The sequence below is a fragment of the Amblyomma maculatum genome, chromosome 1 (assembly GCF_055883805.1).
Source record: "Amblyomma maculatum isolate TAMU_Amacu chromosome 1, ASM5588380v1, whole genome shotgun sequence".
NCBI lineage: Eukaryota > Metazoa > Arthropoda > Arachnida > Ixodida > Ixodidae > Amblyomma > Amblyomma maculatum.
The window spans coordinates 490,006,220-490,032,579 of NC_139344.1; the positions used below are offsets into that span (position 1 = coordinate 490,006,220).

A 26,360-nucleotide genomic window follows, 5' to 3' on the forward strand; every position below is an offset into this window, starting at 1 on the left:
ACCTTATTAAGTATCAATTCTAGTACAATGGGCCCTGTCTTGTATCCTGCAAAGAAGCGCTAGAAAAGATGAGTTCAAATGCTTTCCAACTCGCCCAAGTTTCCACCTTATTAAGTATCATTTCTAGTACAATGGGCCCTGTCTTGTATCCTGTAAAGAAGCGCTAGAAAAGATGAGTTCAAATGCTTTCCAACTCGCCCAAGTTTCCACCTTATTAAGTATCATTTCTAGTACAATGGGCCCTGTCTTGTATCCTGCAAAGAAGCGCTAGAAAAGATGAGTTCAAATGCTTTCCAACTCGCCCAAGTTTCCACCTTATTAAGTATCATTTCTAGTACAATGGGCCCTGTCTTGTATCCTGCAAAGAAGCGCTAGAAAAGATGAGTTCAAATGCTTTCCAACTCGCCCAAGTTTCCACCTTATTAAGTATCATTTCTAGTACAATGGGCCCTGTCTTGTATCCTGCAAAGAAGCGCTAGAAAAGATGAGTTCAAATGCTTTCCAACTCGCCCAAGTTTCCACCTTATTAAGTATCATTTCTAGTACAATGGGCCCTGTCTTGTATCCTGCAAAGAAGCGCTAGAAAAGATGAGTTCAAATGCTTTCCAACTCGCCCAAGTTTCCACCTTATTAAGTATCATTTCTAGTACAATGGGCCCTGTCTTGTATCCTGCAAAGAAGCGCTAGAAAAGATGAGTTCAAATGCTTTCCAACTCGCCCAAGTTTCCGCCTTATTAAGTACCCTATAGCCTCTGCGTGCTCTATTTTCCGTCGTTATTTCTTTTTCAAAGCTATTCTTTTTTTTTTTTTTGTATGTACATAAAACAGGACTAGAGCGATCTTCTGGAGGCAATGACTTGCATATTACCGGTTGCTTGCGCACCCTAGAATGGAAACATTTTCTTGAACAATTAGGTCACTATAACGCATTGAGATTAAATGTCATAAGTATAGCGCACATCTCTGGGTATTTATAAAGCGACCCGTTACAACAATGTTTCAGCTTATGGAGAGAAAAGAAAACGGTGTGTTCTTAGATTAGTGTACAGTTTCACAAATTGTTGTCTCTTAAATTTCGATGCTTATATCTTTATACGCGTTCGATTGCAGCCTGTTTGTGCACTGCTTTCCTCTTCCTGGGCCTTCATTTGGTTCTTATGCTCGGTTGGTTCCTCTTTTTTTATTGTTTTTAATATATCTCCATTTTTCTTCGTCTTTAGCTGCCTGCTTTTTCACGGCGCTGCGTGCCTTCCGCCAACCCCTTTCTCCCTCCCTGGTAGGCGACACGTTTCTTTTTATTTTTCTGTGCAACCTTTACCTCCAACTTCTTTCACCTTTCCTGACCCACTGTGTTCCGTTATTCAGTAGCCAGTTGGCGTGATGTCGTTCGTTTTTCATGTCCTTACTTTACTATATCTCTACCTCCATGCGGAGTAGTCCACATTTAATTTATTCCAACTGAATGCCGACTTCTTTTGTGGCTTCAGTGACGTACTGTAGTCGGCATAGTTGGCGTGGAAAACAACGGAATATACCATTTTGTACTGTTTTGATAATTAGGTTACTGTGACCAGTTTTAGTCAGCGCTCGAACGCACGTGCTGTATGTTTCACTTCTTCATACATCCTGCCTCCACACTGCCTTCTTTTCAAAACGAGCGCATTTCTGGACGTCAATTAGGTGCTTCAGGAATGCTAAAGCAAGCTGTGCGACATTCCGTTTCCAGCCCAGATTAGAGCAGACGCTGACGTCACCGTCGCCGTCACTCGCCGTCACGCGACGTCAGTTCCTCCCTCTTCGGTTGCCGCTGGTTGTCGTGGCAACAGATACGCTGCCTCGGCTGGAGAAATCGGGGCGCATTTAGCATCGGCGGGCCAGTAACTGATGCGCACAGTGCAAACAGCGTTCTAGAAGCGTTCAGGGAGCTTTGAAAGGTGAGAAGTCACAAAAACATGTGTTCTCAGCTCGAACCGGGTGTTTATGTGACGCTAATTATGGTGAATTGTTGAGTATGGTTGTTGATGGAAAGTGCACTGTTTTTGTGGTCCCAAAATGCATATGGCGTCACGTACAGTTCTGCATCTCGCCCATGCTGAGTGTCGCTCGTATATAATGCGGGACGGTGCTGCTTACAAACAAATCCGCAAACAAAGCATTCGCAAAATTGGCTGATATGAAGGACGTGGTTGTTTCAGCTTTCCGTACCGCGGCTATCTGCCGCGCAGGGGCTGGGCTTATGTAACGAACTCGTTCTGGTAAACTTTGGTAAATCTAATTACTCGCTTCTATTTATTTATTTATTTACCCACAGCACCAAGCGGCATTACAGTGGGGAAGGGTATGCAAAAAACATAACATAACATAAACACTGTCAGCCACGGAAACAAGTGAAAATGGCATCAAATAGCACCACAAAACTGAAATGGTTATTATAAGGCAGAAAAAAAAAAAAAAACATCATTGGACATATCACAAGCAGTGTCTGAAAGACAATTTGTTCCAATCGTGTTTTGGGAACAAAAAAGACAGTTCAAATACATTACTTTTTGAAAAAATCTCCCATACTTTGAGTATATATTTTGCTCTTTCAATGCCAACAGAACAATGATAAATCACATGAAAAACCTTGAGTCGCAACTTACGTTGATGGATTTCCAGATGCTCCCATTGCAGTTTTTCAGTCTCGGCAGAGATATTTTTTCTGTAAATCCGTGACAAAAATCGAGCAGCTAAATCCTGAACCCTGCCCAATTTGGTTTTGTTTCGCACCACTAAAGGATTCCAAATTGTGCAGGCATATTTAACGATTGACCTAACATTTAACTTGTACAGTAATTCTTTAGTAAGCAGCGGATATTGTGGCATGTCCCACAAGCTTTTAGCGGATTTTCCCACCTCAGGCCTTTGGTTAAACCTTGCAGCAAGACAGTCTACCTCTGTGATTGCTGGCTGTTAGAAGAAGTTGAGATCCCTTGCTTGTGAGGGAAGCCCTACAAATAAATATGAGCCAAACCCCACTTTTTTTTTTCGTATTCTTTTTTTTTTGCGTTGTGCCGCACTTAATTTTCTGCATACGGCGATTGAAGCAAACTTTTTAGCACATTGATTTTTGTCTTTCCAGTGAGCATTAAAAGGGGTATGAAACATTTTGTGTAGATTAATCGTTTCGGTGTCAGCAATTTAATCTTTATTGTTGCAGGCATCTGAGCAGCCTCTAGTAAGTACTACATGATTTGAAAGGGGTTAGTGTTGCATGGACTAAAATGGTCTCGCATACCTTCTCGAACTTTGTAATATGCAAACACTGTGCAGATTGGCTGCCAAGTTCTGGCACTTCAGAAATTTTGGTGCCACCAAAGTAGAATGCAACAGGGGCCATTCTCAGACATGTTGTACCTGTCTGTAGGAGGTAGTCAGGCAGCTAGCAGTTAAATCTACACTACAGTGTGGCAGGAAAGTGAGTAGGTTCCTTGACAAATAACGGACGTCATGTTCTGCCTGTTGGCAACAGGGCTAACTGGTCAGCTGGTTAAACTGGAAATGGTGTGGAAGTAGGCGCATTGGAGGAGGCTGTGCTCCAAGTTGCCATAGATGTGAGGGGGCAGCTAGGACAGGAAGGGGCAGGGGTAAACCCTGGAAAGGGGGCATAAGCAGGCTGCAGAGAGAGGAAGGATGTTGAGATGGGATTTGTTTGATGATAATTAATAATATGCATCATCTATGACAGCAGCTTCACAGAAACACAAATATTACTGAAAATCATCTTCCATTCTTGTCTAAAGTTTTGTAGAAGCTGCTGCTAATGGTCAAGTTTTGGGTACCACCAAGAGTGGCAATATTTATGCTGTACTTGTTTAGTACTATAAAGCACTGGCATACAAGATTAGAGTGAATGTAGAAACATCTTTTATTGGATGAAGGTTTTCTGGGCTTTGATGCATATTTTTTCCGGAAATTCATTTCCTTAATGAACCTTGCAAGCTGTTGCATGATCAATTATAGCAGTGGGCAAACACATTTGTATGAAAACAATAGCAGTGGAATATATACAACAGTGAATACAACAAATGTTCAACACGGTGCAAGCAGTGAAGAGCATCATAGGAAAGTTAAGAGGAACACATGCTAGCAGCATCGGAGTACTTATCCAGCAAGCATTTGAACATTTCGAACATAATCTGTCCCTCAAAATCAAGTCTTATTCATTCACATCATTGTGAGACACTGTAATGACTGAAAGAGAAGAAAAAAGAAAGCGTCACATATTTGTGGATGATCTGGCCAGTGTTCTTTGTCACATTTAAATCTTGTTTCTTCAAATGTATGTAAATTGTGTGTTGTGGCACTGGATAAAAATATTGCAGAAGTGCTGTGATGGGGACATCAGCTAGTCTGTGGATATCACTCTGAACTTCACAATTTGCTAACAATGGTGTAAATTGTGGGATTCGGGCTTGCTGCGGCTGCCCTTTGCGCGGCCGCCGCCCGCTTCCCAGTTGTTCTCCCCGTTCCCTTTCTCCCGCCTGAGGCGGCGGAGAGGGGCTCGAGCGACTTGTCACTGTCGTTCGGGCCACAGCTCCGCCCTGGCGTCCCAGTGGCTGTTCTCATTGGCGCCTTTTGGCGGGAACACGGCACCGCTTCGACAGCCGCGCTCGCGCGACTGTCCGAGCGGAGCCCAGAGAGAGACCCCTCCGAGACATCGTAAGGTGCGTACGCTACTGTTCTTGTCTGCCGGCCTTTGTCCGCGCAGACCAGTGTGTACTCGAGTTCGTCTGCTCCGGGTCGTACCTGAGAGCGCAACTCGAGCCTGTCGATCGTGATCCAACGATCCGAGACAGGCGTACCTTGCGGTGGTTGCCCACCCTCTCTCAAAGGGACCCTCTGGTCACTGCGAGAGAGCACAGCACGCCCTTGCGTGCTTGCGGCGCGCACTCCGTGTCACTTGTGCGTTTTGTATATTTTGTATGTGTGTGCGTGTGCGTGTGCGTGTGTGTGTGTGTGTGTGTGTGCCGCTGGAGGATGGCGTTTCAATAAACGTCTCCTTCGTGAACTTGGAGGTTGGTGTCCTTGCAGCGAAGTGCTCTCCTCCCGGTGGAGGTTGAATGCGCGCTGCGGTGTTTCAGTGTGCGCGTGGTAACGGCTGATCGGGGCTGCGGCTCGCGCGACGCTCGAACCCGCGGTGGTTGGTGGCTTATGTCCACGTAGGAAACCACAACTGGCGCCCGACGTGAATTGTCCCTGGCTCCATGAGTCGTTGGACAGCACATCGACCGAGCCGGTCGCCTTGACGATCAAGCTCATGCGCCATGCCTGCCGCCCCCTGCGCGGCACTCGGCAAAGGCACTGAAACACGAACATGGTTCTTCGGACCACCGTATACGGTGTGACCGTTGACCATATGCCTCCGCTGTTTCAGCTTTACGCCGTTGCGGAAGCAATGTGCGCGACGCCGCCGCTGCCGGCATCTCCGCACAACAGCACCCGTACCCCGCTTGCAGTCATTTCTGTTCGGGGAACGGCGAAGCGTCGGCCGGGATCCCTCTGGAAACCGCACCGACAGCGCGCTCAGTTGGCTGATGCGGCTCCGTGAGCTTGCGAGCCGGCTGGCGCGCCATTCTCTCTTGGTACAGCATTTCGACTTTTCGGTGCAGTATCTACAGGGGAGAACGAACGTGGTAGCTGACGCGCTATCCCGTGCCCCACTCGCCCGCGGCGGCGTCTTTACGGACGGCGGGCGAAGGGGGCGAAACAGCGGACGAGCCGCAGATCGGCACGGAGGGGACGCCCGCAGACGGGTTCCCCATTCCGCTATCCGGGTAAGCAGCGCTTCGCAAAGCAGGCGAGGGTGAAAGCTCTTTGTGAGCACATCTGAGACGCCGATGCCAGCGGAAGTTTTGCTGCGAACCTGCGGGGGGACGAAACCAGGCTCTCCTTTGAGATGACTGGGATCGTTTTCAGCCATGAAGAGCTACGACGGTCCAGCAGAATGACCCGTTTTGTCGCGATGTCAGCGACGGTCTCTGGGAGACGCAGCGCCGTTACGCTACTTGTATTGAGCGGGCGCAGGGGGGCACGAGCCAGCGTGTGTCGCGGCGTGCCCCGGGGATTCATATTTGCTGGGCCATGACGGCCGGCTCGCGCTGAAATACATAGCCACGGATGATGAGTCCATGAACCATTTGAAGTGGCTATTCCCCAATGTCTGAGCGGCGCTCCGTTGCGTTTCTCTCACGACAAACCATTGGCTGGTCATCTGAATGGCTCCAAGGTTTCAAGAAACTGAGTCAATCGGTGACTACAGTCCGGCATGAAGCGCGACATTTTCCGCTGTTGCCGTTCCTGCCATGTCTGTCAAATGGAGAAGTCGAGGGGTGGCAAGCCACCGGGCATGACGAAACCAACTGACAGTGTGCGTCCGTGGCAGATGGCCACCTGCGATTTCATGGGGCATTTCCCCAGTAACAAGCAGGGGCTCATTGCTGGAGAATCCCCCTATGGGGAAAGCCAGCCGTGCCTACATTGCAGACCTGAAGGCCTATGCGTAACGGTCTGACGAGCTTGCGCTGGTGCCCATTGTCACCACAGGCAAGTGCCAAGGCTCAACCGATGCGGTGGAACGCAGCCGTGCCCCGCACCGGTACAAGGTGAGGCGACGTTCACCTGTGTGATTGTTGCCGGACGGCGGGCCTTTTCCGCAACCGAAGGCATACCGCTTCACCGAGCGAGCTTGCTCGTTCAACCCTACCCGGAAGCAAGGTTGGTCTCCCCCTTTTCTGGCTTGCTCAGTTCCAGCCTGTGTGCTTTATTTTTTATTTTTGTATGTGCCTCTGTTCCCATTTTTCGCTTTCTTCTGTTTCCATTCTTGCTTCCGAACTTGTAAATATTGTACAGTGAGTGCCTTCTTTTGTACAGCGCGTCTTCTCTCCTCTTCTTGAAATTGCGAGGGTTGCTCATTAGGCAGCCCCGACGCGTGGCTTTTCTGGTGCGTGCGGAAAGGAAGTTGGGGCCGTTTGGGCAGTTTGGGGACAGGGAGCATGGACGATGGCCCTTTCACCCAAGGCCGCCGCGGTTGCGAAGGTGCTCGGGACAGGTTCGCCGCGGAAGGTCGGCATCACCCTTTGGTGTGTGAGTGGCTGTGCGTGTGCGTGCCTGGGCGTGGAGGCGACGACGTCGCGCCATGTGTGTTTGCCGGCGTGTGCGAAGCGCGGTGGAAAGGAAGCCCCGCGCGGTCTTCCCATGTGCGTCTTGGATCGTCACAGAGCCACGGACTTTCCACACCCGGGGCCCCTTCGGCGTGTTCGCTGTCCCTGCACCTAACCTGTACCACCACCGACCGAGATCGTTTGCAGCCAAGGGTGAACGTTGGCCACCCAGAAGTCAACGCGCGGTGAGTCACCGCAGATTCCCTAGCTGCACCGACGAACTTTGGAACTTCTGTACATAGTTGTGTTCTGTACATGATTCTGTTCTGTACATAGTCGTTGTTGCTTAGCCTCCGGAACTTTGTACATTATTCTTCATGACATCTTGTTCATTTTTTTTGTGCGCCTTGCTAATGTTTGTCTTTCTTGAGTGTCTGTCTTTTCGAGATCTTTCTTGCTGGAACTGAAGTGTAGTTGACTTGTTGCGTGAGGATAGCATTCTTTTCCTCATGCTGGGGACCTGCCGCGTGCTTTCACTGATGGGTAGGAGGGCAATTAAGGAGAGGAGGATGTGGGATTCGGGCTTGCTGTGGCTGCCCTTTGCGCGGCCGCCGCCCGCTTCCCAGTTGTTCTCCCCGTTCCCTTCCTCCCGCCTGAGGCGGCGGAGAGGGGCTCGAGCGACTTCTCACTGTCGTTCGGGCCACAGCTCCGCCCTGGCGTCCCAGTGGCTGTTCTCATTGGCGCCTTTTGGCGGGAACACGGCACCGCTTCGACAGCCGCGCTCGCGCGACTGTCCGAGCGGAGCCCCGAGAGAGACCCCTCCGAGACATCGCAAGGTGCGTACGCTACTGTTCTTGTCTGCCGGCCTTTGTCCGCGCAGACCAGTGTGTACTCGAGTTCATCTGCTCCGGGTCGTACCTGAGAGCGAAGCTCGAGCCTGTCGATCGTGATCCAACGATCCGAGACAGGCGTACCTTGCGGTGGTTGCCCACCCTCTCTCAAAGGGACCCTCTGGTCACTGCGAGAGAGCACAGCACGCCCTTGCGTGCTTGCGGCGCGCACTCCGTGTCACTTGTGCGTTTTGTATATTTTGTATGTGTGTGCGTGTGTGTGTGCGTGTGTGTGTGTGTGTGCCGCTGGAGGATGGCGTTTCAATAAACGTCTCCTTCGTGAACTTGGAGGTTGGTGTCCTTGCAGCGAAGTGCTCTCCTCCCGGTGGAGGTTGAATGCGCGCTGCGGTGTTTCAGTGTGCGCGTGGTAACGGCTGATCGGGGCTTCGGCTCGCGCGACGCTCGAACCCGCGGTGGTTGGTGGCTTATGTCCACGTAGGAAACCACAAAATAAACTGAAGCAGTTTTGATATTTCATAAGAGCACTAAGCCTAAAAGAATATCACAATATTAATGATGCACTTCTTCCCACCCCAACATTCTTGTCACAGCTGGGTGCACCGTACATTGAATAATAACAATATAGAATGGAAAAGCCTCGACTTAAATGATACACATTTGTGGCTTGGCTTACAAGAGTGCTTAGATGATCTCTCACACTCGCAGCCTCCTGGCTGCATTGAAGACTTGCTGCATGCTTGCCCCAAAATATGCTGTGTTGGATTTTATCTGTTGCAGTATAAGCCTGGCATGTTCTCTGCAGCACTGCCCAACTGCACATCTGTAACAGAGAGATACAGAAATGCGCCTCATGGGAGGCTATGCACAGGCCTGGAGTACTATCTGGATGCTCCAATAGCTGCCTTGAGTTATGCATTTTATGTGTACATGTACCAGTTGACATAGGGGACTGTGGTCTGCTGCACCAGCTGGTGAGCTTACTCTTCCAAGAACAATCGCAGGTCCAGGAAAGCAAGTCCAATGCCAGCAGAGAGAAATGGGCGGGAGCAAATTATGTAGAGTGGGCAAAGGGTCTGTGCTGCCGACAAGACAAGTAAGGAACTGGATAAATGTGATGTAGATGATGTAGATGACAAAAGAGAAGGGGAAATGACTCCCAAAGTATAGCAGAATTTCTGGTGAGAGCTAGATACGAGGAGTGGTTTCTTGCAAACATGGCGGTGGAATTAATAGTTCATGTGAGGAGAAACAACAACAATGCAAGCAGTTATTATGACGTTACCATGTAGATAACATATAATGGAATCAGCATGGCTGAACTGTTGCTTGTCATTAATGAAATCATATAGTGCATCTAAATTACGTATTCCTGCCGTGTGTGTATGAATTAGGAGGGCTCTATGGAAAGCGTGGAGCCAATCACCACATGCAATTTTTTTCGAATTCCTGAAAATATTATGAGAACTTGATGTGACATTATGCTCTACATTAACTGTAATTGTCCCAAAGTGGCATAGAGGTAACTATGATCATGAGAACATAAAACATACTACTCTGGCAAGCTTTTAAAGATCTGAAAATTGGGCATTGTGGATTATTCCTGCATGCTGTGAATAATAATGGCGTTAAATGGTGATAGCCGCATAGCTTATGTTTATGATCTCAACTTTGCGAAACATTTACTTGTATACAAGCACTGAAAAGAGTGCACAGATTTAGCCTAAGTCAACTTTCGTGGCTTCAAACAGCATTTGCAGCTCACAGAATGGGAATGATGTTGATGACGAGATTTACAGACTTGCTCAAGAGAAATAGCGCCATTTACAACAGTGACCAATCATATTTGAAGTGCTCCCATTATCCTGAACCACACTACAAGGCACGCTGCTGGTGGTTAGTCGTTAAGCTTCACTCCTGAGCTGAAAGAACTGGGTTCGTTCCAAGCTACAGCAGCTATGTTGATGTTGTGGTTTCTACGTGGTCATAGGCCACCAACCACCGCGGGTTCGAGCGTCGCGCGAGCCGAAGCCCCGATCAGCCGTCACCGTGTCAAGGGAGCGCGCGAGGAGCTAGGCTCCCCTGCGCGCACGAAGTGACACGGAGTGCGCGCCGCAAGCACGCAAGGGCGTGCTGTGATCTCTCTCTCGCAGTAACCAAAGGGTTCCTTTGAGAGAGATTGGGCAACCACCGCAAGGTACGCCTGTCGCGGATCGTTGGATCACGATCGACAGGCTCGAGCTTCGCTCTCAGGTAAGACCCGGAGCAGACGAACTCGAGTACACACTGGTCTGCGCGGACAAAGGCCGGCAGACAAGAACAGTAGCGTACGCACCTTGCGATGTCTCGGAGGAGTCTCTCTCTGGGCCCCGCTCTGACAGTCGCGCGAGCGCGGCTGTCGAAGCGGTGCCGTGTTCCCGCCAAAAGGCGCCAATGAGAACAGTCACTGGGACGCCAGGGCGGAGCTGTGGCCCGAACGACAGTGACAAGTCGCTCGAGCCCCTCTCCGCCGCCTCAGGCGGGAGGAAGGGAACGGGGAGAACAACTGGGAAGCGGGCGGCGGCCGCGCAAAGGGCAGCCGCAGCAAGCCCGAATCCCACATCCTCCTCTCCTTAATTGCCCTCCTACCCATTAGTGAAAGCACGCGGCAGGTCCCCAGCATGAGGAAAAGAATGCTATCCTCACGCAACAAGTCAACTACACTTCAGTTCCAGCCAAAAAGATCTCGAAAAGACAGACACTCAAGAAAGACAAACATTAGCAAGGCGCACAAAAAAAAAAAATGAACAAGATGACATGAAGAATAATGTACAAAGTTCCGGAGGCTAAGTAACAACGGCTATGTACAGAACAGAATCATGTACAGAACACAACTATGTACAGAACAACTATGTACAAACACAACTATGTACAGAAGTTCCAAAGTTCGTCGGTGCAGCTAGGGAATCTGCGGTGACTCACCGCGCGTTGACTTCTGGATGGCCAAAGTTCATCCTTGGCTGCAAACGATCTCGGTCGGTGGTGGTACAGGTTAGGTGCAGGGACAGCGAACACGCCGAAGGGGCCCCGGGTGTGGAAAGTCCGTGACTCCGTGGCGATCCAAGGCGCACATGGGAAGACCGCGCGGGGCTTCCTTTCCACCGCGCTTCGCACACGCCGGCAAACACACATGGCGCGACGTCGTCGCCTCCACGCCCAGGCACGCACACGCACAGCCACTCACACACCAAAGGGTGATGCCGACCTTCCGCGGCGAACCTGTCCCGAGCACCTTCGCAACCGCGGCGGCCTTGGGTGAAAGGGGCATCGTCCATGCTCCCCGTCCCCAAACGGCCCCAACTTCCTTTCCACACACACCGGAAAGGCCACGCGTCGGGACTGCTAATGAGCAACCCTCGCGATTTCAAGAAGAAAGAGGAGAGAAGACGCGCTGTACAAAAGAAGGCACTCACTGTACAATATTTACAAGATAGGAAGCAATAACAAAAACAGAAGAAAGCGAAAAATGTGAAGAGACACAAAAACAAAATAAAATACAAAGGCTGGAACTGAGCGAGCTAGAAAAGGTAGGGACCAACCTTGCTTCCGGGTAGGGTTGAACGAGCAAGCTCGCTCGGTAAAGCGGTATGCCTTCGGTTGCGGAAAAGGCCCGCCGTCCGGCATCAATCACACAGGTGAACGTCGCCTCACCTTGTACCGGTGCGGGGCACGGCTGCGTTCCACTGCATCGGGTGTGCCTTGGCACTTGCCTGTGGTGACAATGGGCACCAGCGCAAGCTCGTCAGACCGTTACGCATAGGCCTCCAGGTCTGCAACGTAGGCACGGCTGGCTTTCCCAATAGGGGGATTCTCCAGCAATGAGCCCCTGCTTGTTACTGGGGAAATGCCCCATGAAATCGCAGGTGGCCATCTGCCACGGACGCACACTGTCAGTTGGTTTCGTCATGCCCGGTGGCTTGCCACCCCTTGACTTCTCCATTTGACAGACATGGCAGGAACGGCAAAAGCGGAAAATGTCGCGCTTCATGCCGGCTGCAGTCACCGATTGACTCGGTTTCTTGAAACCTTGGAGCCACTCAGATGACCAGCCAATGGTTTGTCGTGAGAGAACGCAATAGAGCGCCGCTCAGACATTGGGGAATAGCCACTTCAAATGGTTCATGGACTCATCATCCGTGGCTATGTATTTCAGCGCGAGCCCGTCATGGCCCAGCAAATATGAATCCCCCGGGGCACGCCGCGACACACGCTGGCTCGTGCCCCCCTGCGCCCGCTCAATACAAGTAGCGTAACGGCGCTGCGCCCGCTGCAATACAAGCAGCGTAACGGCGCTTCGTCTCCCAGAGACCGTCGCTGACATCGCGACAAAACGGGCCATTCTGCTGGACCGTCGTAGCTCTTCGTGGCTGAAAACGATCCCAGTCATCCCAAAGGAGAGCCTGGTTTCGTCCCCCCGCAGGTTCGCAGCAAAACTTCCGCTGGCATCGGCGTCTCAGATGTGCTCACAAAGAGCTTTCACCCTCGCCTGCTTTGCGAAGCGCTGCTTACCCGGATAGCGGAATGGGGAACCCGTCTGCGGGCGTCCCCTCTGTGCCGCTCTGCGGCTCGTCCGCTGTTTCGCCCCCTTCTCCCGCCGTCCGTAAAGACGCCGCCGCGGGCGAGTGGGGCACGGGATAGCGCGTCAGCTACCACGTTCGTTCTCCCCTGTAGATACTGCACCGAAAAGTCGAAATGCTGTACCAAGAGAGAATGGCGCGCCAGCCGGCTCGCAAGTTCAAGGAGCCGCATCAGCCAACTGAGCGCGCTGTCGGTCCGGTTTCCAGATGGAGCCCGGCCGACGCCTCGCCGTTCCCCGAACAGAAATGACTGCAAGCGGGGTACGGGTGCTGTTGTGCGGAGATGCCGGCAGCGGCGGCGTCGCGCACATTGCTTCCGCAACGGCGTAAAGCTGAAACAGCGGAGGCATATGGTCAACGTTCGCACCGCAAGGGGGTCCGAAGAACCATGTAGCGTGTTTCAGTGCCTTTGCCGAGTGCCGCGCAGGGGGCGGCAGGCATGGCGCATGAGCTTGATCGTCAAGGCGACCGGCTCGGCCGATGTGCTGTCCAACGACTCCTGGAGCCAGGGACAATTCACGTTGGGCGCCAGTTGTGGTTTCTACGTGGTCATAGGCCACCAACCACCGCGGGTTCGAGCGTCGCGCGAGCCGAAGCCCCGATCAGCCGTCACCGTGTCAAGGGAGCGCGCGAGGAGCTAGGCTCCCCTGCGCGCACGAAGTGACACGGAGTGCGCGCCGCAAGCACGCAAGGGCGTGCTGTGATCTCTCTCTCGCAGTAACCAAAGGGTTCCTTTGAGAGAGATTGGGCAACCACCGCAAGGTACGCCTGTCGCGGATCGTTGGATCACGATCGACAGGCTCGAGCTTCGCTCTCAGGTAAGACCCGGAGCAGACGAACTCGAGTACACACTGGTCTGCGCGGACAAAGGCCGGCAGACAAGAACAGTAGCGTACGCACCTTGCGATGTCTCGGAGGAGTCTCTCTCTGGGCCCCGCTCTGACAGTCGCGCGAGCGCGGCTGTCGAAGCGGTGACGTGTTCCCGCCAAAAGGCGCCAATGAGAACAGTCACTGGGACGCCAGGGCGGAGCTGTGGCCCGAACGACAGTGACAAGTCGCTCGAGCCCCTCTCCGCCGCCTCAGGCGGGAGGAAGGGAACGGGGAGAACAACTGGGAAGCGGGCGGCGGCCGCGCAAAGGGCAGCCGCAGCAAGCCCGAATCCCACAATGTGGAGGCAAAACACAATGCACCAGTGGACTGTGTCATCAGTGTACATTATACAACCCCAAGTGGTGAAAATTATCTTGAGCTCTTCATCCATAGTGCCCCTCAGAGTAGCTTTGCAACATTTTATTTCATAAACCAAACCAACCGTCTGGCAGGATTCTAAGTATGCCACAAAATTCACTGGCCACACATTCAGTAAGGCACTGCTGCATCCAAACAGCAAAGCCTGGAGGGTAAAAATTATCAGAAAACAGTCTTGAGGGGTGTTCATTACATTACATCACAACACACTATTACGGGGTTGGCAGTCACGTTGCACTGCAGGATATGTTTTGACAAGGGGCACAAGTTACAGTATGGGACCTGCTATCACAGTATCGATGTGTGCGGCTGTGCAAGTTGCTTATTGAACATCCTGAATAAGCAGTTCGAGATGGACCACAAGAGTCAAAGGGACATACACGAGTGCTGCTTTTAAATGGAGGCGAAAAGAGCAAGTGCACAAACACAACAAATTCGAAACTAAGATCAAAACACCAAAACCCATCCTTGTGTTGCTAGGAAGAAACTGAAGGTAATGTAAGCCTTCACTGCCCTGAACAGACAGCACACTGCAAGGCTTGTGACTTTGAATGTACTCCGATTCATGAGCATTGGGTTTTGCTCTTGGCCTTTATTTTGTTTTCTTATTCCTCTTTTCATGTACATTTAATGCGCTTAAAGGGTTGCCCACGTGTTAGTGGCATTTGGCACCAGGCACGTTATCCCGGATGCTTTGACTAAGTGAGTGCCCTCGTTTGACTTTTCTTACTTGCCCAGCTGTCACTGGCCGGCCAGCAGGAATGCGCCCACGGCCCCTGTGCAAGCCAGGTCTACATCTTGGGAGGCTTGTTGGCTGGACCCCTATTTTCTTGCCGTGTCGCCTACTTGTTCCAACAACTGTCTTTAATGTGAGTAACACTTGTGATGCAGCACTGCTGGTGTTCACTGTGCTTAGTCGTGAATTCAAAGCACGCAGGAAGGCGATGGAAGAAAGTTGTCCATCGGCAAGATGGTGAATGCGGCGCATATTCCTGTTGAGGGCCTCATACTCTTCCTCGAGGGCCTGTAAGAGATTTTCATTGAAGGTGAACTTTAAAGTGCCACTTATCTTGATAGCTTCAACATCATAGTAAAGTGGTGAGGAATTATTGAATTGAGGTGAGGAATTGTGGAAGCTTCAATGTAGAAAGACTCGTTTGCCAAGCCCATATGATTGATGTTCTGGCATAATCAGTTGTGCACATCTCTTGTACCGGATAGGCGCAGTACCAAATATTATGCAGTGTTGGTGAGGAGCACGTTTCATGAAGCTGACTTGCCTAAGGTTACCTTACTTCTGCTGTTTGCACATGATGTAATCAGATAGACGTAGCATTCAAATGTACCTTGGCATCCAGAGTTGAATCGAGGACTGGTGCTGGCATTTCATCTGGATCGTCACCTAGTTCCATGTCCATTGCTTCTTGTGAGTCCATGCTGAAGGAGCAGGACGGAACTGTAGGGATCTCCTCCTGGCTTGTCCTCATGGGCTGAAAAAACCCAACTGGAGGGCACTTGTCCCCCAGTGCTAGCTTGCCAAGCTCATGACAGTCAGCTGGTGTCAATAGTGGGCTGTTGGGGAAGAGGCCACTGAAGACTTTCTGTACGATAGCCTGATGCTTGCAGAAAGCACCCTGGCAGCCTGCCCAGCAGCTGCATGTACCAATGTCAGGTCGTACCAAGTAACTTCCAGTACCGGTGGAGTTAGGTACATGATATGCTCTGTCTTCATCCTCAGGCATACTTTCTTTTGGAATTTCAGGCACTCGATGCAGGAGGTGTTCGAAGCTCACTTGGTGCGATGGTTCCCTATAGTGTGAATGCCTCAGCAATCGGTTTTTGAAATATTCTTCCCAATTTTGAATTACAAATTCGACCAGTGCTACGGCATTGTAGGCCTTTGTGCGACATAACACTATATCTTTTAGTATTCTAATCGTAGCTTCCGAATAATTGTTGGTGTTTTGTCCTCTGGTGATTAGTCCTGCTCGGTACATAAGCACCCATTCATGCTGATTCTTGATTAATGCTTCAACCCTACGCACGTAGGCAGGGTGAAGAAGAGAGAGTAGATCTTTTTTTGCTTCTTCCAGTTCCACTTCATTCTTCGCATACAGGATCTATAACACAAATGTGAATGGTAAGTGGGGTATTGATCGCTTTTGAGTGCATTACAGTAATCGCATAGCTTTACTGCCACAGCATTAAAGGCCCTATTCTCCAGAAAGTCTGATGTCAATGTTGTTGGCATTGGCACCATGAGTGTAAATTTATGAGCATGCTTCTGGCAGGTGGTAGCTAACAGGTGGTATGGCCGAGCATTGATGGACACGTCGTGCGGCATCACGGCACTATGTGACATGGCCAAGTTGGAAGGTGTTGCCAACTCAGGCTTCTGTTTTAGCATGGTTGGGTGAAAGAGGAATCAACACCTCTTAGCCACTGGATGCTGAGTCAGACATGATACTATTTAGTCATGCAATGAACCTGCAGAGGACGTGGGGAAGAGACAACACGTCAGCACTGGTATGCATGCTGCTAAAAGGGATTCGACTCCTCCCGAAACCGCGCAGCTCGCTAGTCGGACATAGAGGCGCTTTGCGTTGCATCCCTTTCGAGCAGTGCAATAAATGTCGTAGGCGTTCTCCCTCTTCCTCTCTTCTACACTCACTCTCTGCTTCCACACTCCTCTTGCGTGTCTTTTGCTTTGAGAGGCTAGTCAGATTTTAACCTCGGTGCATTTAACCCTGCAAGACTGTGCCCAGTCAGGCCAGAGCTATTGCGTGACCCTTCTATAATTTTTTGCGGGTGTGAGTTGCACGGACCCTGAAAGTCACTTTGCAGACCCCTATTAGAGAAACACTGATTTAATTAATGTCACTGCATAGGGTGAGGGCTTGTTCTCCAGTGGATGTAATCTGGATGATTGTCTTTTTTTCTACTGTGCAAGCTTCTTAAAGCAGTTACCAAAAAGTTGTAAAATTTGTATACCTTTTGGAAAGCTCTCATAAAAGAGCGGCGCTCATCCTTTGGCACCTTGTTGTCCGTAGCCATCAGCCAGCGCCACTCTGCCTGCAAGATGTGGAAGTGGCACAGCAGCTGACGTGCAGAGGGCCAGGCATCACGGAGTGCGTCTTTCTCGGCCCGCGAAGCGTCTGACATAAATGCGGCAGGGGCCTGCAATAAACAGGTATGGTCAGATAAATATGCAATTTAGTCTGCACTCAGCTAAGCCATGCCAAAATGCAGATGAGCAGCTGTGTTTAGGCATGATTTTAATAAGGTTCCTGTAACTCTTAGAAACCTGAAGGCTGTCAGCTTATCTTTTTACATGCCCTTGCTCCTCTCCTGGGGTTGAAAATGCAGTGGTGTTGAATTGTACGAACGTGAAAACTGACACGTCCCTATTACAGTAGTGCGAGACATGAGAGTGCATTGCAAAGCTGTGTTTCATGCCAGCTAACGACACGTGCCCGTCTTGTCTATCGCAGCTAGCTTGTGTCGTTACCTATACCTTATACGCGCCGTGCATGATTAAGAAACTGCATCACATTCTGCATTGAGAGTTCATGCGCTGAGGCACCCTGAGCTAAATGTCTGCGCCATTCCAAGTTAATACTGTGATGTTCATCGTCTTGCTATCATTTAGTGTTCCAACAGTGCAAATTGAGAGCCACGTCTGTCAGGGATGCAAGAAGCAGAAAGCAATAAAATGCATAATTACATGCCTTTTCTAGTGTTAAAAAATTGCCGCCTCATGAAACTCTGTATGAGGTCTCAGTGCACAGATTACTGAAGTGGCACCTGATATTGGATGCAATGTATGAATGGCTCATGGCTAGGGGCAAGAGAGCGGGTGTGTGCCGATAGATTGCAGGGAGTGCAGCTTTCCCATGCACTCCCATGTCTCGCAATATTGTGGTCTCGACAATACACAGAAGAGCATGAATATGGAGAGTAGTAAATACAGTGCAACCGTACATACGTAGCACTCAACAGGCGACAGTGCACAGGGTTGTGTGAACAAGCTGAAATACATGTACATTCAGTCAACAGTCAGCCCTGTTTGTCTCATTTTCGTCCCGTCCATTGTGTTGCTTTCTGTTCAGAATTCTTTAATCATCAACTTCTCTAGCAACGGACAGTGAAGAATTTAAAATGCATTTCAGTGCAGCCCAGCATTGCAATCAAACTTTCAGCAGAGTGAAATGTTTCGACATTGCATAATAATAATAATAATAATAATAATAATAATAATAATAATAATAATAATTGGTTAACAGGAAGGGAAAGGCGCAGTATCTGTCACACTTGTGTCTGTGGACACCTGAATTGCGCCGTAAGGGAAGGGAGGAAGGGGGGAGTTAAAGTGGAAAGAGAGAAAGAGGAGCCGTAGTGGAGAGCTACGGAGTAATTTCGACCACCTGGGGATCTTTAACGTGTGCTGACATCGCACAGCACACGGACGCCTCTTCGTTTCGCCTCCATCGAAACGCAGCCGCCGAGGTCGGGTTCGAACCCGGTAATTCCGGACAGTAGTCGGGCGTCTTACCACTGTACCAACCCGGCGGGGCTTTCGGCATTGCATGCTTAACAATTTCCGAACACACATAAACTTGTCTGCACTGCTAGGTGGCACGAATAAGCTCTTGAAATGTATTCTTTTAAACCGTTTACTCTTGTCCACAGCTGTCTGTACAGATTTTCATAAATGCATACAAATACACACAAAGTTTGAACATGCACCACTGATGCAGGCAGGAATTGGAAGCATACACTGTAATATTGGGCACCTATGTGCCCATGTGAGCACATCAGTCCAGCTACGCAAACCATTTCATTTGTCTTGTAGGACTAGTTTGACCTATTGGTACCAGCATAACTGTAGTTATCAGCTATCAGTTATTTCTTTCAGAAAAACTTGTACCTCTTTGTTCCCGAAGCACAAAGGGTACTTGAGAAGTTGAAATGCCAGCCCGTAGCCCTCCTTGCTCTGAGAGCTGTGAACAAGTGCTGCTATGGGCACAGCACCAGGCTTGGTAGATGTTAGGAGGACTGTTGCCGTGCTCCGTGTCACACGACGCTGTGGAATCGACAAAGATGACTTCTTGTGATGACTCCAGCTGTTGTGCCCGTCGCATGACCAGTACAGGCCAGAAGTCATCTCCCATGCAGAGACAGAGTTAATGTTTTGAGGCTTCAGTCGTAAACTATTCGTTTTGTTGCTCTGCCACTAGCTGCTTTCAGGATACAGCACCAGCATTAGTGGACATTTTGCAGCATGCAACGATCTCTAATGGTGCATGACTTGAATGGAAAAAGGCAGTCCACCAGTTTTTGTAAGAACAGAAATTGAAGCTTTATTGCACATTGGATGTTGGAAAATAACTTTAGTCATCAAGAGTTTTCTCTATGTTACACAATGTATTAGTCATTTTTGGCAGGGGTACTCGTTCCAAAATATTATGTAGCATATAGATAAATATTGAAATGCAAGATGGTTACTTAACAGAAGAAACTAACTCGTAGTACATCATGAACATTGTCAAATATTAATACATTTACTGAACACAGTGAAAGAACGTAAAGAAATCTAAATATTATGAATTTAAAAATAGTGTTAAATTTTTCAGCCACAGAGCATCTTCCAGTTTTCAGTACCTAGCAATTAGGCTTAGGAATAAACTTTCAGGATGAGTAATGTTTAAGATACAAAAAGAACAAAAAATGAATATCTTCTTTGGATATCTATTTTCTATATGGATATGGATATATATTTGGATATCTATTTTTTATAACGCACACACATGCAACATGCCTGGAATAGCACATGCACATCTTCTGAATGTAATAATGCAGAAATCAAATCCAAACACAATTTACTTAGCAGCCGAGATGCAGTTGTGGAAAGTAAACGGTTGCAATATAAGTGTGCAAGGAAGTGCATGTCATCTATACATGTACGACACTTTCCACGGCCGGTCTCGAGGGAGAGCGTGCTTCTTACGGCGTTTGCAGTAGGGTCTGTTTCCACCTCCCACCGCACCTCAATGGGGTCGCCACCACCTCAACCGCTCCGCGTTTGCTACCACCATTCACGCGCATAGGAAGCGCGTGCCCGCTTTCCGCCCCACTCGCGTATATTGCGACATGCAAGTCCACACATTGCAATCCTTGCAGTTCACAAAAAGACTAATCAGCGTCTAATATTTGAGATCTATGCAGTATAAAATGCAGACAAATTCTGCGCGTGGGCAGTCCCCTTGGTGCGACTGAATGGCGGTTGCATGAGGCACCAGGTATACTTTCAGTGCATTGGACAGCCGCAATTTTAGCCACAGTCTTTAAGTTGCATATGCATTACATTCAGAGCATATCATTTGGTTGGAAGAGTATGTAGTCTTGCAACTGACACAACTACTTTTGATCAAGACATTGGGCACAAATATTTACTCTACAGAAGTGAGCAGTGGCAAACAAGACAAAATCTTTCTCCTTCAAAACTGACCCCTTTTTAAAAGAAATTTAAGGAAGGAGAGAATCATAATCTGCTTTAGAAAACTGAACATTTATTTAAAGCTGTGTCCATTATTTTACCTAAGTACAATCTGTGGCAGGAGGGTGTGAAGGTGGGGGTGCTTTTGGCATCATCTAACTGTCATTATAATTGTATAGTGATTTGAAAGCAGCTCGCCTGTGGCGAGAGTCTTTACGTGGAGCACGTGACCATACTGGAGAACTTTTGACATGCTGATAGCACCTCCAAATAGGCGTAACGGATTTTATTGGATTTAAAACCTCTGAAAACACACACCCGCCACGGCAGAAACCGCCTTATTTTCCATTTCAAGTTCTAAATGAGAGAAGCGTGCCAATCTCCGAGTAACTTTATTACCTGAATTATTAATTGAAAAGAGCTTTTTTCAGATGATAACGCAACTTGCAAAAAACACAAAATTTTGGTGGCCACGAAAATTAGGGCAATTTTAACAGCAACTGCCAGCATGCATATTACAGAATATAAAATTATGATTTTCCTCTATGTCAAGAAAACTGGAATTTTGTCACAGTGGTTGTCTTAGATGTTTCTGCAGGGCGATATCTAGGAGCGCGAGCTTGAAAAGTTTGAAAGTTCATTTCTCTCGGGTTCAGTCTCAGCCACGGCAGTTATGTCCCGATGGAAGCAATATTGTCAAGACCCTGGCAGTACACTGCGCCATGCAGTGCACATTACTTAAAGAAAACCATGTGATCTAAATTTCCAGGACCTCCACACGGCGCCTCTCATAACCTGAGTTACATTGGGGCGTTAAACCTGGTAGACACGCAGCATGGCAACCCTGCATTAACAAGCTTACTTATGGTACTTGTGAGTCTAATATGGCCATTTGCTAAGAATGGATCAATACACCATCTTCTGCGTTTAAGACAGCAGTATCTGTCATGTGCTCGTCATACTTTGGAAGAAGGAGAATAATTTTTTTATGGTTATAACGGGCAGATTTTGTTATAAAGACTTCCTTCACATGTGGAATACACTGGTGACAGGCAGCTAAAGCAAGTACATTGTTCTGTTTATTTTTTATTTATTTATTATTATTTTTTTTTTTCATTTCATTGCTATGTGTATTACAAAACCAGCAGATGACAGCGCAAAACCGAGCAAAGCCCACCCATCGCCGCTGCAGCAGGCGTGGAGCAAGCAGTGAATAAGTCACGCCCCTTGCAGCAGCAGACAGCATAACTCCAGGAGAAACATTCCCATTGCTCCCGCGGCGATTGAAAAGGCCGTAAGAAAAAGCGTGCTCTCTTTAGACCAGCCATGCACTTTCTTTCTGATCATTGCACTTCAGTGTAAGGTTGCTTACTCCAAATGTGCACATAGACACACTTATTTCTATTGTCTTATACCCTTCTGCCTTAGTTGCAGGACATAGCTGAAAGCATGTGCTCCTCTTCTAGTAGTTTAGCTTTGCTGCACAACAGCTATCCAAAATGCAGGCTCTCTTCTCAGGAAAAGCACTATTATATGCTAAGGATATGACAGCAAATATTAGCCGTTCTTGATATTGCCCTCAGACGCACTCCTACTATTATCCGATTGAAGTGACTGATTCCTGGAGGCTGTGGCTAACTAAGACTCTGCCATGTTTACTATTGCACTTTGTTCACCATGCTTTTGGACCTCCATCAAAATTATGTTTATGTTAAGGACACATTTTACATTCTGAAAGAAAGATTGCAAGGTGTAACAAGCCAGCAAGTTTAGTGTAAGCTTTTATATAGGCAGCATTTATGGGTTGCGTGACCTATGCCTGAAAGGCATAGAAAAGAAACAATTCAGTACATCATCATCATCATCAGCCTGATTATACCCACTGCAGGGCGAAGGCCTCTCCCATATTTCTCCACTTAACCCGGTTCTGTGCTAGCTGCATCCACTTGACCCCTGCGAACTTCTTAATCTCATCCGCCCACCTAACTTTCTGCCGCCCCCTGCTACGCTTTCCTTCCCTTGGAATCCAGTTTGTTACCCTCAGCGACCATCGGTTATCCTCTCTTCGCACTACATGTCCTGCCCATGTCCATTTCTTCTTCTTAATTTCCACTAGAATGTCGGTAACTTGAGTTATTTCTCTGACCCACTCTGCACGCTTTCTATCTCTTAATGTTACCCCTACCATTTTTCGTTCCATAGCCCTCTGGGTTGTCCTCAACTTAAGTAGAACTCTCTTGGTTAGCCTCCAAGTTTCAGCCCCATAGGTTAGTACAGGCAAGATGCAACTGTTGTATACTTTCCTCTTGAGCGATACCGGTAAGCTGCTAGTCATAATCTGCGAGTGCTTGCCAAATGCGCTCCATCCCAATCTTATTCTTCTTGTTATTTCCCTTTCATGGTCCGGATCTGCGGTTACTACCTGTCCTAAGTAGACATATTTGCCTACTACTTCCAGTATTTCGCTACCTAATGTAAACTGCTGTTGCTTCCCGAGGCTGTTGAACATTACCTTAGTCTTCTGCATATTGATTTTCAAGCCTACCTTTCTACTTTTTCTGTCTAGGTCATCAATCATTATTTGCAGTTCATCCCCCGAGTTGCTTAGCAAGGCAATGTCATCAGCAAATCGCAGATTACTGAGGTATTCTCCATCTACCCTTATCCCTAACTGCTCCCATTCCAAGTCTCTGAATACTTCCTCTAAACAAGCTGTGAATACTACTGGGGAGATTGTGTCTCCTTGCCTAACGCCTTTCTTTATGGGAATTTTGTTACTTTCTTTATGCAGAACTATGGTTGCTGTGCAGCCACTATATATATATCTTCCAGCACTTTCACGTACGGCTCGTCTACCCCCTGATTTCGCAATGCCTGCATCACCGCCGAGGTTTCAACTGAGTCAAATGCTTTTTCGTAATCAATGAATGCTATGTATAAGGGCTGGTTATATTCCGAGCATTTTTCTATCACCTGATTGATGGTATGGATATGATCGATAGTAGAGTACCGTTTCCGAAACCCTGCTTGATCCTTTGCTTGATTGCAGTCTAAGGTTGTCCTGATTCTATTAGCGATTACCTTAGTAAATACCGTATACGTAACAGACAGTAAGCTGATTGGTCTGTAATTTTTAAGGTCCTTAGAGTCCCCTTTCTTGTGAATGAGGATAATGTTTGCGTTCTTCCATGGTTCCGGTACCGTCGATGACACCAGGCACTGCGTATACAGGGTGGCCAGTTTTTCTAGCACGATATCCCCGCCGTCCTTCAGCAAATCTGTAGTTATCTGATCCTCTCCAGCTGATTTCCCCCTTTTCATAGTTTCTAGTGCTTTCTTGACCTCGTCCTTCGTCACTGGTGGAACGTCTGACTGTTTTTCCCTACCGTCAATCTCATTACGGTCCTGACTACTTTGGCTACTGTATAGATCTGTATAGAACTCCTCGGCTACTTTGGCTATCTTGTCCATATTAGTGATGACGTTGCCCGCCTTGTCCCTTATCGCATACATCTGGTTTTTGCCTATGCCCAATTTCTTCTTTACCGCTTTAAGGCTTCCCCCGTTTTTTACAGCATGCTCAATTTTGTCCATGTTATACTTCCTTATATCGGCCACCTTGCGCTTATTGATTAGCTTTGATATCTCGGCCAATTCGATCTGGTCTGTTGGATTGGAAGCTTTCATACTCTGGCGTTTATTGATCAAATCTTTCGTCTCCTTAGACAGCTTACCGGTATCCTCTCTAACTATCCTACCGCCTACTTCTACCGCGCACTCAGTAATGATATTTCTGAAATTATTGTTCCTTGCCTCTAGGGTAATGTCGCCATCCTCAGTTAGAGCTGAATACCTATTCTGTAGCGAGATCCTGAACTCTTCTGCCCTCCCCCTCACCGCTAATTCGTTGATGGGTTTCTTTCTTACTAATCTATTGCGTTCCTTCTTCAGATTTAGTATAATTCGGGACCTCACCATCCTGTGGTCACTGCATCGCACTTTCCCGATTACCTCTACATCCTGCACAATGGCGGGGGTTGAACACATTATGAAGTCGATTTCATTTTTAGTCTCTCCGTTAGGACTTTTCCATGTCCATTTCCGGTTCTTCCGTTTGCTGAAGAAGGTATTCATGGTTCGTAGGTTATTGCCCTCTGCAAACTCAACTAGTAAATCCCCCCTGCTATTCCTAGAACCAATGCCATAGTCACCTACTGCCTTGTCTCCTGCCTGTTTTTTCCCTACCTTGGCATTGAAGTCGCCCATTAGTACAGTATACTGCGTCTCTACTTTTCGCATTGCCGATTCTACATCTTCATAGAAGCTTTCAACTGCCTGGTCATCATAACTACATGTAGGTGCATAGGCCTGTACAACCTTCAGTTTATACCGCTTATTAGGCCTAATTACGATGCCTGCAACCCTCTCATTAATACTATAGAATTCATCTATATTACCCGCTATATACTTATTGACAAGGAAACCTACTCCTAGTTGTCGCCTCTCCGGTAAACCTCGATAACACAGTACATGCCCATCCTTCAGTACAGTATATGCCTCATTCGGCCTCCTAACCTCACTAAGCCCTATGACATCCCATTTCATGCCCTCTAGTTCCTCTAACAGCACTGCTAAACTAGCTTCACTAGCTAGGGTTCTAGTATTAAACGTTGCCAGGGTCAGTTTCCAATGGCGGCCTGTCCAGCGGAGCCAGGCTTTCTTAGCACCCCCTGCTGCGTCACAGGTCTGACCGCCGCCGTGGTCAGTTGTTCCGCAGCCGCTGGTGACTGAGGGCCGTGGTTTTATGGAGCTTATCATAGGAGGTTGTTTCCAATTACTGCACCAGGGTGGCCAACTCCTGTTCTGGTGAGGGAGTGCGTTGCCGGAGGTGTTCACCGGCATCAGGTCGCACCCCAAACCTGTGTATGCAATTCCATCGACACGCGGACTTTTCTTTTTTTTTTTTATCCGGTGGAGAATTGCGCGGCACCGGGATTTGAACCCCGGTCCTCTTGCATGCGAGGCGGATGTTCTACCGCTACGCCACCGCTGCACCATAAGCTGCACCAGTACAGCTCACATTTTAAGTTCTGGCAAAATTTTTGAAAACAAACTGATAACATATGCAGCCTACAGTAGTGACATAGTACCTGAGAAATTCTACTGCTCAGTAATAGTTTGAGGGCTAGATTCCAGCCATTGTGGTGCCATTTTCTTAGCAGGAGCATGCAAAAGTGCCATTCACTGATACTTGGGCCAGAGCACCATGCAGTAAAACTAATTTGAGAGCCCACCACTTTAGAACAAGAGCAGTTTGGTGATTTCGATCTGAGGTTCAAGGTTTAGTTCTTATGGATAAGACCAGTAGTCTTAGAAACTGTTCCATGCAGGATTGAAGTCGAATTTACACCCTAGAAGCCATACTAAAACAGCACAATTTAGTAAAACCTTTATCATATAAGTAAGAGCAACTGCTGTTGGTCGTCAGTTGACATAAATGCTCAGTTAGTGTGGCAACAGCAAGAACTTGGAAAGCTGCACGGTGATGCGTTATATAACATTTGAGGTTTCAAAATGAACTAACTTACCATGCGCTGCATACTGTGGCATCTTTTTTTGCAGCTTCTCTACTGGATTTCCATGTGGCCCATACTTTTCATATGTCCATTTCTCATGCCAGTGGAAAACAGTTCTTTTGCTTGGGTTTAGCATCCTATTTGCAAGGAGCAGGGGCCCATCTTTCTTGCCACTGAGCAAGCGTTCATGGCGCTGGATGGCGTCAGACGGTGTCATTCCTTCTTCAAAATAACCATGAAATAGCGTCCTTGTCTCGGGACTTGCACGTAGCATCCGGAGGGCATCTGCTGATTCTGTGCTGTGATTGTGCTGTGCTGACAGCTTGATGACGGCTGTTAGAGGGACGTCCTTGCAAAGAAAAGGATCATTTTTTTGGTGTTTCGGTTCACCTTCTTTATTTTTATGTCTAATTTTGCTTGACATTCTGTGTTGC

General features: G+C 48.3%; 1 protein-coding gene and 1 long non-coding RNA gene across 3 annotated transcripts in view; one reads left to right on the top strand and one right to left on the bottom strand.

Moving 5' to 3' along the window:
- The first annotated feature begins 1,640 nt into the window (after nucleotides 1-1,640).
- LOC146210170 (uncharacterized) overlaps nucleotides 1,641-26,360 on the top strand; it is a 40,703-nt gene continuing 15,983 nt past the window's right edge. The window contains exons 1-3 of one of the 2 annotated variants that reach the window (XR_014708403.1): nucleotides 1,641-1,934; nucleotides 14,593-14,723; nucleotides 16,905-17,044. This is a non-coding gene — a long non-coding RNA (uncharacterized LOC146210170). The remainder of the gene's footprint in view (nucleotides 1,935-14,592; nucleotides 14,724-16,904; nucleotides 17,045-26,360) is intronic. The other variant, XR_014708404.1, reaches the window with a different exon arrangement.
- Nucleotides 3,522-16,878, bottom strand: LOC146210171 (uncharacterized). The gene is made up of 3 exons (XM_084581940.1): nucleotides 16,846-16,878; nucleotides 15,201-15,974; nucleotides 3,522-3,605 (listed from the first exon to the last, which is right to left on the bottom strand). Exons 1-3 carry the CDS (start codon nucleotides 16,861-16,863, stop codon nucleotides 3,522-3,524), a joined length of 876 nt encoding a protein of 291 aa, XP_084438066.1. The 5' UTR covers nucleotides 16,864-16,878.

What these genes read in the sequence shown, in the direction of transcription:
- LOC146210171 (XM_084581940.1), bottom strand. An exon ending in ATTCAACTCTGGATGCCAAG is followed by an intron (nt 3,606 to 15,200) that starts GTACATTTGAAT and finishes TTCCTGTCCTAG; the next exon opens with CTGCCCCCTCACATCTATGG.